The sequence below is a fragment of the Stegodyphus dumicola genome, chromosome 12, assembly GCF_044657685.1.
Source record: "Stegodyphus dumicola isolate Sdum_Otavi_A_Nest chromosome 12, ASM4465768v1".
Lineage (NCBI taxonomy): Eukaryota > Metazoa > Arthropoda > Arachnida > Araneae > Eresidae > Stegodyphus > Stegodyphus dumicola.
This window is the reverse complement of record NC_140779.1, coordinates 18,225,929-18,239,539: the sequence shown is the minus strand read 5'-3', so window position 1 is coordinate 18,239,539 and position 13,611 is coordinate 18,225,929. Positions and strand designations below refer to the sequence as shown.

General features: G+C 32.9%; 1 protein-coding gene across 10 annotated transcripts in view; it reads right to left on the bottom strand.

The window, feature by feature from the left end:
* Window positions 1-13,611, bottom strand: part of LOC118191856 (uncharacterized) — a 178,937-nt gene that overhangs the window by 98,507 nt on the left and 66,819 nt on the right. For 9 of the 10 annotated variants that reach the window (XR_015044373.1, XR_004758686.2, XR_015044372.1 and 6 more), the window contains one exon: window positions 3,353-3,488. The exons of the other annotated variant lie outside the window; for it this stretch is intronic. Coding sequence is in view for 6 of the 9 variants with exons in the window: in XM_085827516.1 (XP_085683642.1) it covers window positions 3,353-3,488 (136 nt within the window). In the remaining 3 variants the exon portion in view is untranslated. The remainder of the gene's footprint in view (window positions 1-3,352; window positions 3,489-13,611) is intronic. 10 annotated transcript variants of the gene reach the window in all.

The following is a 13,611-nucleotide window of genomic DNA, read 5'->3' as shown; positions in this document are numbered from 1 at the left end:
TCAGCTAAATACACTAAACACGCCAACCATAATCTACTAAATAAACATTTTTGCAGTTCAAATTTTGAAATACAAAGGATAAATTTGTATTTCTGATCGAAATTCAAAAAGACGATTTTGATCTTTGCCTTGGAAAAACCATCTTACTTAGGGAATGCAACAAAAGAGTTTCACGTTCAATGCCCATCTCTTGGCATAAAATCATAAATATTCTTGAATTTAAATCTCGGCTTTTAATAAAATCAACAATTTTCAGAGCTTGATTCAAAACGATTCTCAGGTTTTGAGGACTGTTTTGACTACTAAAGCTTTACGATGAACGGAGCAGTGAGTAAATTTAGTTTCAGGTGCACATTCTTTATTTGAGAAACAACACCGGAATGTTTTCCTGTTAACTCCCGAGCTCCGTCACTGCATATGGCAATGCATTTATTCCAAGGAATGACATTCTAAGACGTAATTACTTTGAATCAGCCAATTACTTTGAAAATTTCATTTGCAGTTGCTCTCTCATGAAGAGATTCACAAAATAAATACTCTTCGCCAATTCGTTTATCTTCTTCGAAACGTGCATAAACTAATAATTGAACAAAGTTTGTTGTATCAATACAAATATAAGGTTTATTTATAGTAATATAAGGTTTTCTTCAATACAGTCAGCCTGCCCACTCTTGGCAATTCTTAGGCTTACTAGGTAACTAGCTTTCAAAGCTTTTTCATTTGAAGTAACAAAACCTTTCATTACTTGTTTACTGTTTCTGAACTCCGATAATTTCCTCTTAAAATACTCTTCAAATTTATACTTTAAATTGGCATGTTTAGATTCAACATGTCTTTTAAGAAACGATGGTTTTATACTTTGAGTGGGTAATAGTTCAACGCAAACAACACATTGAGGTTGAGAGTCCATTTCATATCCATTCCAAGTAAACCCAAATGATAAGATAAACAATTTTTCTTCTCTTTTCAATATTCTTAGTGCTATAAGATTTTCCTGGATCCATCACCTAATGAATCATCTCTTTTCCGCTTAGTCAATCCTAGCCATTTTTCCATTTTGAAAATTTAGGCTTGTTTTACTATTTTTTTTCACAAATATTTAAATGCGCAATGTATTATGTGCTTTTCAAAAACAAACAACGGTATTCTCAAATTGTGTAGAAACATAAGGAATACAGAACAACAAGAAGACAAAATACCTGCTGTTAGGTATAGCGAATTGACGTAAAAAAATTATTCTAATTGAAAATAGATCGATATGAGCCCGGAAATGATGGTGACATAAAGTGCAGCCATGCTAGTAAATCGATCAACTCCAAAAGAATTTATGAGATACTATCATATTTTTAATATTTAGCAATAACCGATCTATATTGTCTCAGCTATGCTCCATGGAAGAGATTCCAGAGATTTGGCATTCCATGGTAGAAGATCAAATCCGCGTCGGTTTTTGACAACAACGTGAGTAACATGCGACATACCTTTGTCGTGTTGAAAATCGACTCTTGAAGCACTTGTAAAAATGGCGGTACCGTCTGTTCCACAACCAAATCAGAAACACATTAGGCTGCCAGTGCATCGGAATGAAAAATTAAATGGATCTACCTAGCATATGTAGCACCACACTGTCATTCCAGAAACAGAGCTGGTATAAAGTTCTTTCGTAAAGGCTCAGACCAAACTGACCATTACTACTTCCAAGATATATGAGAAGATGTAGAAGATGTAGAAGATGAGATTCATTGCTGAAGAGAATAGGTTTTCCATTCTGGCCTTCTCTGCCGGCTGGATGTACATCATGATAAGCTTTCAGAACTTTGGCTTGGGGTTTGTGGAATACTGGTCGTCTCATTTGTAATCTAGTTTCGTCCATTTTTCCATTTTCCGCTGTTATACTGGACTTAGCCTGCGTGGATTGCAGGCTTTTTGCCAGTTGTCGTTTAATAAGGGTTCCTGGAAGTACTAAAAACAGAACAAAGGTGTCGCAGAGACAAGATGTGAAAATAACTTTGCCACTAAAGAGTGTAACATCGTGGGGTGGTGTAAAATACAAATCAGATACAAATATGCAAAAAAGTTGAAATGATGAAACTCAAAAATAAAATATAGTTATTCAGAGTGAAGTTCCATAATTGAATCTTGGTTAAATATACCAGTTTCGTACACGCGCTTATGTATTTTATAGACATTACTGAATCTCCAGGACTTACTGTATGACGTCCAAGTTTACTTGCAATAGTGTAAGGATTAATACTCGCCATTCTGTTAATCCAGTGGATCACTCTCTGGTCACCTTCTTTTGTTTTCCGAGTTTGCAGGTGTTATAGCAACTATACACACTTCAGAATGACATTGAAAGCATGAACACTTGTGAATAATGCTGACACTTTGGTCTTAACACGCAGTGATCTGCGACAATATTGAACCAATATTTTTTAGTTAAAAAATTCCACCTCATTTCGTTCTGCTAGGCATTGATTAAGAGGTTATCACACATGGCTACAGTCCCTGCTAGACGGGACTTTTCTGAGAAACGAGATTCTGGTAGCACTGGTTTAAACGGGAGGATTCCTAGAAAAAAGTGCCCCGCCTGAAGGGAAGTCCCGCCTAGCTACGGAAACTATGTTGCGGTGGCTACGCGGGATTTTTTCAAACCTCATCGAAAATGTCACGGCTGGACCTCAGTTCCGGGTAGAGACAACAAATCAGACGAAAGTTCTGCTTCTGAAGCCTCACGTGAATAAATCAATCTTAAAAATAATCGATTAGTGTTTGGCGTTCAAGTCTTTGTAGTAAGTGAAAATGGTAACCTAGCTACGTGGGTTTCCAGGAATTGGGCGGGTTCTGAGAATTGTCCCTTTCGACGTCAAGTCCCGTGTAGTCGAAACATAATGTGATTAGGACTTTAGTGGTTCAGCGATTGTGTGAAACTGGACCTCTCAAACATGCGCCTAGTGTGCTGTGGCTACCCCTCGAAGGCATGCTGGAAGGAGGGAGAAATTACCTTATAAACTCCTCCTTTCAAAAATCGACTGTGGATTAGATCACCCAAACGGCAGGGCCTGGTGGTGACGAATTATCGTCCACCACCTTTTGGTTCAGGCGCCACTGTAGATCATTAGGATTTTTGATGCTGGAGACGTGTGTTATAAATTGATTGCTCTCGGCGTTAGGTGGCGCTCCGAGCGTCTTGTCCCTGTTGATATTCTAACTTGATTTTAGTTTGATGGAAGAACGAAGGTGTTAAGCCTAATAATAATGAGGGCGCTTGCCTAATAATAATGCTTGTAATCTTTGTGTTATATTGTAAATAAAACGTGTGTGTATTAATAAAAGTGGAATTGTCACTTACCTCTGGAATGAATGCTCTCTGATGGTAATGGAATTATTCACTACAACATGAAAAATGAGCAATGCCCTCGCCGGGACTCGAACATGGACCTCTCGAATACGCGCCGAGTGTGCTACCATTACACCACGAAGACATGCTGGAAGGAGGGAGAAAATAACTTATAAGTTATTTATTTCGTATATTTAAACTATGTATTTCTTGGTCATGCGAAAAATAATATTTTCTAATAAAAGAGATTCAGAATTGTGTCGGTTTGAAAATTAGAGAGATTTTGAATAAAACCAACGCCAATAATTTTTCCACGTCCAAAGGAGCAATTTGCGCAGAAGAGCTATTAATTTGGTTTTGGCATTTTGCGCTGGTTCACTATAAACGACGTTTCACTTAATACTTGCCCCCAAATATTAGACCTCTGCATTATATTTTTAAAAAACTAAATAATGAATAATCTGCATGAATTTATGTATGTTTCTCCCACTGTGAAAAAAAAAAAAAAAGTTACCTAGAGTCAAATTTTTAAAACGTAGTTCTCCATTTAAATATGGGCATCTGGAAGCTCAGATTTGGAATTTGTTTTATTAACTGTTTCATATTTTGTAAAACTTTAACGAATTTTTGATTAACAGACTCAACGATTTCAAAACGAGCAATGGCAACACTCTACGGGGAAAAAAAAACATTTTTATCTCCAACACGCGAGACAATGTATCGGAAATTCTAAAGATAAGCTCTTTTTAAATTATATTGTGATATTGCTGCTGAATCGAATTTTGTGGTTTAAGTGCAAAGAACATGATATTTAATAAATAAAGGTAACGCACAAAACGTGAAAAAAAAAACTTCCCTTTGGACGTAATTTAAAATCTGAAACCTTTCAGATTTAAAAAAAAAAAAAAATTATTAGTATAACATTGTTTTCAATAAGGAAATAAAAAGGATATGTTTTATGTAATATGTCACTGGATGCATTTTAGAAAATACTTTGTATATGAGGAATTCAATTGCTCAAATATATAATTTCACCAACCTTCCCTCGTTATCTTTAGCGAAAACAAGCGTTACGTGAGCAAAGCTGTTTAAGAAGCAAAACAGATAAGTGGAGAGCGAAAACTAATAAGCATCTTGTTTGCCTCAAGCGATTTCAGAATGTATTGCCATATTCGCCGCCAAAGATCGTTTTCTCTGAAGAAGAAGAATAGGTATTGTGATAATAGAGGTCAGTAGAAGCAATATTATTTCCGCTGAGAAGTCACGTACACCAACTACTGTGATAAACACAAAAAAATAATTTACCTTATCCCAAAGGAGGAGGGGGTTGAGTTCTTTACTAGGATTAGCACGCTGTCAATCTTGCTTGATCCCTATTACTTCCTGTGAGTGAGACATAGATGACTGCGAACTGCAATTCTAAATCCTTTAACGGATTCAATTAGTTTAAAGTCTCCCTTGTTATTTCCTGCTTTGCAAAAGCAACTGTTCCGTTAAATTTAATGAATCGATGCGTTTTCTGACAAGACGTCAATATTGTTTCGTTCAAATTAAACTTGGTCTGAAGTTTCAAAGGTCGAGTGCGAAATAGAATAGTAAATTCCTTTTTCCAATGTACAGTCTGAAATTTGCTTAAACAGTTCTATTAAATAAGCTTTTGTTTCTTGCTAAACAAAGCAGCCTCTGTGTTCTTCGCTTTTTTTGTTGGTGTCTATACTAATAAAATCTGAGCGCGTTTGTTTGTAACATTATCTCCTCGATGTACCCCCTGATTTCAAAAACTGGTGGAAAGCCATTTCGACCATCTGCGTACGAATTTAATCATCCGAGATATTAATTAAAAATTTTGAAAACGCTAATTTTCGCACTCATTTTTCCAAGTGGCGACAGTGTTGAGCGCTGGAGATAAAAATCTGCTTTATTTTCTAGTGTTGCCACCGCTCGCTTTAAATTCTAGAGTTTGCTAATATAAAAATTGTTAAGTTTTGCAAAATATGAAATAAAAAATCTGAAAGGTTTCAGATTTTAAATTACGTCCAAAGGGGCGTTTTTTTAGTCCAAAGGGATTTCAGTCCCGAAGGACTATTGCTTTCGTTTTGGCATTTTGTCGGACTCATAAACGTCGGTTCACTTTTCAAACTGTTGCCACAAAATGTTAGAGTCCTGCATTATATTTGAAGAAATTAAATAATGAAAAATCTGCATAAATGATTGTCTATTTCTCGCATTGTGATAAAACAATGGTACATAGAGCCATCGAATTTTGAATGACGAAATCCTACTGCGAATATGAACATCTGAAATCCCAAATTTGGAATTTGTTTTATTATAGATTTTATATTTTGTAAAACTTTAACGAATTTTTGATTTACAAACTCAATGCTTTAAAAGCGAGAAATGGCAATGTTATATAGAAAAAAAAAAACTTTTATCTCCAGCTCGCGAGACTGTGTATATCGGAAATTCTAAAGATATGCTTAATTTAACATTATTTTGCGATATTGCTCTTGAACTGAATTTTATGGTTTAAGTGCAAAGAACATGATATTTAATAAATAAAGGTAACACTCAAAACGTTAAAAAAACGCCCCTTTGGACGTAATTTAAAATCTGAAAAATTTCAGATTTTTTTTTTTTTTTAACATTTTGTCTGTTACTTTTATTTATTAAATATCACGTTCTTCGCATTTAAACCATAAAATTTAGTTCAAGAGCAATATCGCAAAATAGTTTTAATTTGAGCATATCCTTTAGAATTTCCGATACGCAGTCTAGATATGAAAATGTTTTGTTCTGTACAACGTTGCCATTGCTCGCTTTGAAATCCTCGAGTTTGTTAATCAAAAATTCGTTAAAGATTTACAAAATACGAAATCGATAATAAAACAAATTCCATATTTCAAATTTGGCCTTCCACATGCCCATATTCTCAGCAGGATTACGTCATTCAAAATTCGATGGCTCTATGTAGCGTTGTTTTATCACAATGCGAAAAATGTACACACATTTATGCAGAATTTTCATTATTTAATTTCTTCAAATATAATGCAAAATCGGAAAATAATAGTCCTTCAGGGACAAAGTCCCTTTGGACTAAAAATAGCACTGCCAAACATTAAATACATTATTATTGTATTAGAATTTAAACAAATTTAAATTTAAATTTTAACTAAAATAATTTTTAAAAAATTTTTTAAAAAAGTGCAAACATATAAAAGATTTAATTCTCGAACTAATCTACAATATCATTTAAATTCAGAAGCATAAGCAAAACAAGTGCAAAACCAATTCATGAAAATAAATTCACTAATTTAGCAAATTAAAATTAAACCAAAAATTTTTTTTAAAAATGCATAAGTGAATGACTGTTGAGCAGGCAGGAGACAGACTTATCAAGGGGAAGTTGCCTCCAAACCTAACTCTCCAATCATTCAATTCGTGTTTCGGCATTCATGCAGGCAACGGTAAAAGTCAAAACCAAAAGTAAAAAGAAATACCAATAAAGTGGTACCCTTAGAAATTAGCATTTAAGAATTAAAGTTCTAAAAGTAAAATACTAATGAAGTCTTTTGAGAAACAAGCAAGTAAAGTCAAGTATTAAATTAAACTTTTAAAAAAAAATTTAATTTAAAAAAAATTAATTTACTAGAAACCAATGTATTTTAGAAAATTTATTTTATTTTTATTAATAAAAAAATTGTTTTGGTTTAATTTTAATTTGCTAAATTAGTGAATTTATTTTCATGGATTTTGCACTTGTTTTGCTTATGCTTCTGAATTTAAATGATATTGTAGATTAGTTCGAGAATTAAATCTTTTATATGTTTGCACTTTTTTAAAAAAATTTTTAAAAATTATTTTTTTAGTTAAAATTTAAATTTAAATTTGTTTAAATTTAAATTTCATTCCTTGCAGCAATGGCGCAAAGAATATTTAATTAAATTTGTATTTAAATTTAATTAAATTCAATTTATTCTTATGAAACAATTATTATTGTATTAGGTTATATTCTGAGGTTGAAGAAAGCAAGCGATTGCACGTGACGTCACGTTAATTTTTCGTTTCATTTTAAATAAATAGCTCCTGTACGCAATCTTTTAGTTTCAGGTTAGAGTAACTGACACGTTATGTTATTGCGACGTTAATTCATTTATTGATATTGAGAAAAGTTGTTATATTACACTAAAATTAAATCATGACTTCACACATATTAACCTGAAGTGTCAAAAGATTTTGTTTCCTGGTTTGGCAACTAAAAAAAATATTTACGAATTGGTTGTTGCTTGGAAAGAATGAACTAATTTTATTTATATTGAAATGTTTTTATGCATTTTCTTTGCAGGTGGACAAAGAACTTATAAATTTTGCTTTGGCCACGGCCCGCTCATCTGCCTGCCAGTTTCCTTTATTATGAGAGGCAAATAAATTTCCATCAGGAATAATTCCTCACTAAATGTCTAAATAATTGAATAGTATTTTCTTATTGATACTTTTCTTACTGATTTTCTTACTGTCAACATTAAAGCTTTTCAAAATATAGATTACTTTAGGAAATTAAAAATGAGCCTTAAATATGAAAAATATTTTATATATTTTGATAACGATGGCAACGCTTTCAAACTCGGAGCGTCAAAATTCGACAAATAATGAATCAGAATTCGCTGGCTTAACATTCTCTCCCTCGTTTAAGAAAAATTATTGTTACAGTATTATATATATATTTATTTACTAGAAACATTCAAGTCCAATCATATGGATGCTACTGTAGTACAGGCCCACCAGTGACTGAGCAGTGAAATCACTGAACACTGGTAGTTCTGACTTGGGTTCGAATCCAGGCAAGCGGGATAGCTGCATCGGCGTTTTCGTGGTTCCTCTGACGTGTAACGTGTGTATACGAGTCAGTTTCACATAGAAAGTCCTTCACGAAAGCTTCCCCCCCCGCAGGCAGATATCCCTAGTGTGCTTTGCCATAATAATCTAACACAAATGTTATTATGAGCTACTGTAGTACAAATGATTACAAAAAAAATATGAGTGAAATACATTTACAAGTCTTAAAATAACAATAATGGAAAAAACTTGCTTATCATTAAAACAATGGTATGCTCGTAACAGGTAATCTGGTGACCTGTTGGTGATCCTACCCATCTAGCGATCTACTGCCCATCGACCATGAACGAAACCAAATCATAATCAAAAACAAAGAAACTGATATCATTGTCGTACTAGACCACACAAATAAATACGAAGAAATTATATATATAGTTTTACATTTTACATTTTATTACATTGCCAAAATATTTATTACATTATCAGATTATTATATTAAATTATACAGCATTGGCAGAAGAATGCACTGAGTCGCCCAACCGGGATAGTGCTTAGTGACCCCAACAACCGCACAGAAGGGCCCGGGTTCGAATCCCAGAGAAGATAAACCCATTTATAAATGGATAGTGTCTGCTCGGCGTGGGGCACTCTAAGTACGCGGTGAGCCCAAAGTCTTCTCGCAGCACCGTCAGTATTGCTCCTCTCATATTCCTCGCAATTTTACTTCCTTGTGCGAAGTAAAAAGGAAGTATTGTAATCGCGAAAAGTTTCAGGCAGCATATTTCAACGAAAATATCCATTTTGACCGCTATCGAATGCAATTTAATGATATTTTTGAGTGATATCTGTACGTAAGGACAGAACAAAATACTCTTTTCCTAAAAAAAAATTATAAAACTGCTTTAAAATGAATTCTGAAGAGAATTTTTCGTGGCGTCTGTACGAACGTATGTACCTACGTACGTATCTCGCATAACTCAAAAACGAATAGCCTCAGAACGTTGAAATTTTGCATATAGGATTGCTATAACATGTAGATGTGCACCTCGTATTTTGGTTGCAATCGGCCGCACCAAACGTATATAAATATATTTATATATATATCCACTCTGTTATCGGGCTCAGTGATCTCAGTTTCTTTACTCTTATATGTTTGTAAATTGTACATTTTTTGCTTTAAAAATGATTGAATTATGTTGTTCTTATCCTCCGGTTAAGGTTTTATGCCTTTAGTAAATCTATGTGCAATATTTTTTTAATTATCAACAATTTTAAAGTTGTTTAAGTGCCGCTAAGCCTAATAATATTTTTGATGTCGGCCATTGCTTGTTTACATTTGAAACAGCAGGATAGTGGATTTGTTGCCAATCTAGAGAATCTTAGCTTCGCAACAACAAAGATAACGCCTTCATCTATTATTGAGAATTAAATCATGCTTAATCCTTTCTGGAATTTTTTCGAGGAAATAAGTGTTTAGGATTTACTTCGTAATTTTTAATACAGATATTTTGAGTTTTTATGTATTTTTGCCTTGTCGCGAAGTGAGAACTGAATTAATTGAATAAGAAATACTCAATCGTCTGTGAAAAACTGTTTCTTTTTTTGTTTTATTTGCTTAATTTCTTTTATACATCGTTCTAGCTTTATTCTAGTATTTGAATAGAACATGTGGCAACGATTAGATAATTCTTTAAATCGTTCTAGCTTTATTATAGTATTTGAATAGAACATGTGGCAAAGATTAGATCATTCTTTAAATCGTTCTAGCTCTATTATAGTATTTGAATAGAACATGTGGCAACGATTAGAGAATTCTTTAAATGATATCAATTTTGTGCATTCGGAGTTATAATATGAACGAAATATAATGCTGTTAAGTGAACCTAGCGCCAGCTATGGTAAACAAATAGAGTGAATTTTAAAGAATGCATTTATTCTATTGTGGTTTATGCGCTGTCGGCGAAGTAGATTTAATTCAATCCAATAAGTTTAAATGAAATGCAAGAAAAAATGCGTATAATTTAATATTCCGTACAAGGATGTCATGTGGTGTACACATCAGATTTTTTTGTTTTAAGATGATTCCATAGACATTCTTCTTGACCTAAGCGCGTCATCTTGATATAAGTAAGGCTAAATCACGGGATTCATTTTCAAAACGAAAAGCCAAATCCAAGGTAGCTTACCTGTTATGAAAGACACAGTTCGGAGGTCATTTGTTGAAAGAATACCAAAACAATTTCATTCTTATACAGAATTACACAATACATTAAATAAAGAAGATGGACACAATAATTGGAATTTTTTAAAAAAATTCTTAACGGTTTCAGATTTTAACGGTCGCCTAAAAAGTTTTGTCAAAGTTTTTTGCGCTACTGAGCTCGCAGACTACCAGTCTGCTCTTACATTCACTACTATAAACCTCCCCCTTTCTTTTTTTGGCTTTTTAGCTTTATTATGAAGCATCATTTTCTTCGCACTTAGGTTATATACTATTCAACAACAAAATTAAGAATGGCTTTTGCAAATTTTGTTTTTCTTTTATTTATTAACATGTTGTGTGTTTGTTTTGTTTATTAAATGTCACATTCTTAACCCTTACGACACATAAAATTCGATTAAACAGCAAAATCACAAAATATTTAAAACAGCATATCTTTAGAATTTCCGATAGACAGTCTCGCACACTAGAAATAAAAGAATAGTAAAATTTTTTTTTTTTTTTTTTTTTTTTTTCGTGCTGAGCTGCAAATGTTCGATTTGAAATATTTGAGTTTGCTCGTCAAAACATTTGTTAAAGTTTAACAAAATATGAAATAGATATAAAACAAATTCAAAATTCATGTTCCAGGTGCTCATATTTTTATGAAGGACTACGTTATGCAAAATTTGATAGCTCTAGGTAGCGTTGCTTTTTCACAATGCGAGAAACATACATACATTGATGCAGATTTTTCATTATTTAATTTCTTTAAGTATAATAAAGGGCGGTAATATTTGGTGGCAGCAATTTGAAAAGTGATACGCCATTTATAGTGATTCAATGCAAAATGTCATTTCGAGACTAATATCCCATTCGTGATTAATGTCTCTTTTGTAATAATTAATGAGATAAATTGGCAGAAAAGTCAATGATATGTAACAAAGAAATGGTACGCACATTTAATAATTGCTCTTAAAATAATATATTAAAATCTTAGCTTACCTTTAATTATAATTTTTGATCTGAAACGAGAGGGATACTATGGATATAATTTCATTTTACTTCATTAATATCACTTAATAACTGTTTTGTTGTTGAGTCCTAATGGACGTTAATGGTCTGAAACTAAAGGTGAACATTTTATGCTCATTAAGCTAAGGTATCTTACGTCAGTTAGTTTCTTCTCATCGTTTTTATGATAATTCCTAGACTAAAGCTTCACAAGATAATGCAGACTAGAAAGAAAAAAAAGCTATTGTAATTTATTGGTTAGTTTAGGCTAACCTACAGATTTTCAAAAATCGTTCCCGTGGTACAAAATTGTAATAAAATAAAATAAATTATTACAGTTTTTGTTTACAAGCACACAAGCTTTGAAAGGTAGAAAACACTGGCTTGGGACTTACGACATGTATGCGATACGTTTGCTATGGCTGTTACAGGGAAACTTTGTAGAAATTTGAAGTTAATTTTACGAATATTAAAAATTTGATGAGGACACCATATGACTTCCTTGTGTGAAATATTAAATTACGCGCATTTTTTGCTGCATTTCACTTAAATTTACTTTCTCGAATTTCATTAGAGATAAATTTCTGATTCAATTAATTCAGTTCTCACTTCGCGATAAGAAAAAAATGCATAAACCTAAATATCTTCATTAAAATTTGAAAAACACAGGGGAAAAAATAAAATACTAAATACAAATAAAATTAGAATTTCGGCCCCAAAACAAGCAATTCGGCCAGCAGGCAACAAGGCAGATTTTTCAGTGCACAAAACTGAAAGTTTACCTTTGGTCTCACTCGGTAAAAAACACTGAAGTTGCAGAAACTGACTTAATTCACTATTCTACTGAGTTACAAAAGTAAACAAATATGGCGGCTATAGTGAACAAAAATTAGGCTTAGCCGCACTTAAACAGCTTTTAAATTATTGATAACTCAACAACTATTTCATGGATATTAACTAACGACATAAAAAACCTTACCCGAAAGATAAGAATAACATAATTCAATCATTTTTAAAGCAAAAAATGCACAATTTACCAACATATAAGAATAAAATCTGAGCTCACGGATCTGAGTAACAGAGTGAATATATACATATATTTATATACTTTTAGTGCGGCCGATTGCAACCAAAAAGGGAAGTGCGCTTCTACATGTTATAGAAGTCCTATATACAAAATTTCAACGTTCTAAGGCTATTCATTTTTGAGTTGTGCGAGATACATATGTACGTACGTACGTACAGATGTCACGAAAAAATCTCTTCTGAATCCATTTTAAACCAATTTTATAATCGGTTTGGGGAAAAAGAGTCCTTTATTCTGTCCTTACATACAGATGTCACGCAAAAACATCGCTAAATTGCATAGCACCATGCAATGTAAATTCTTGATTTTAACAAAACAAAAATCCAGCCATATAAAGAAAGAAAACAAAGAAAACCGTTCGCAAGAAAGCAGAATACTGTTATCTATTTTGAGTTCCTTATTTTCATCTCGGCCAAAAGGAAACGGAGACAAGAATCTGCAGGCGCATGGCATCGTTTGGCGTTAATATATCGCTTGCGATTAAAGAGAAAGTTGGGGCAATTCAAATCATTCTTGGCTTGAACCTTGCAATAAAAGGAAAGAAACAATCACAATGTAAAGTTTTTCTTCATAAATAATGGACTGAACTTCTTTTAACAAGATAATTAAATAACTATACCAAACATAAATAACCAAATATAAGTAACAGTAATAAAACTGCGTGTGCCATGTTTGTTTACATTTCCAGACAGGGTATTTTTAAGCAAGTATTTAAAGGAGGAAAGAAATTGGAGAAAGCTTTATTTATTGACTCTCCGCTCTGACGCGCATGAGTTCTTTTGTCTCGGATGACTGCTAAAATCACGTGGTATTTCAAGGGCATTTTATGAATGAGAGGCCGTCGGAAACTTTCACCTGTTATCGGAAGCAGCTTTGAATCTTCGTATTTACAGACGAGAATATATCGAGAATTTTTTTTTTTTTTTTAGTTACCATTATAATTACTGTAAAAAATCTGATGTATAACACCGCATGACTTCCTTTTACGGTTATAATATTAAATTATACGCATTTTTTCCTGCATTTCATTTTAACTTATTTCATTAGAGATATATTTCTCATTTAATTACCGTAATTTCCGGAAGAGAGGCCGCATCAGCGTAAACGCCGCACTCGAGAAAAATGGCGGGAAAAAAA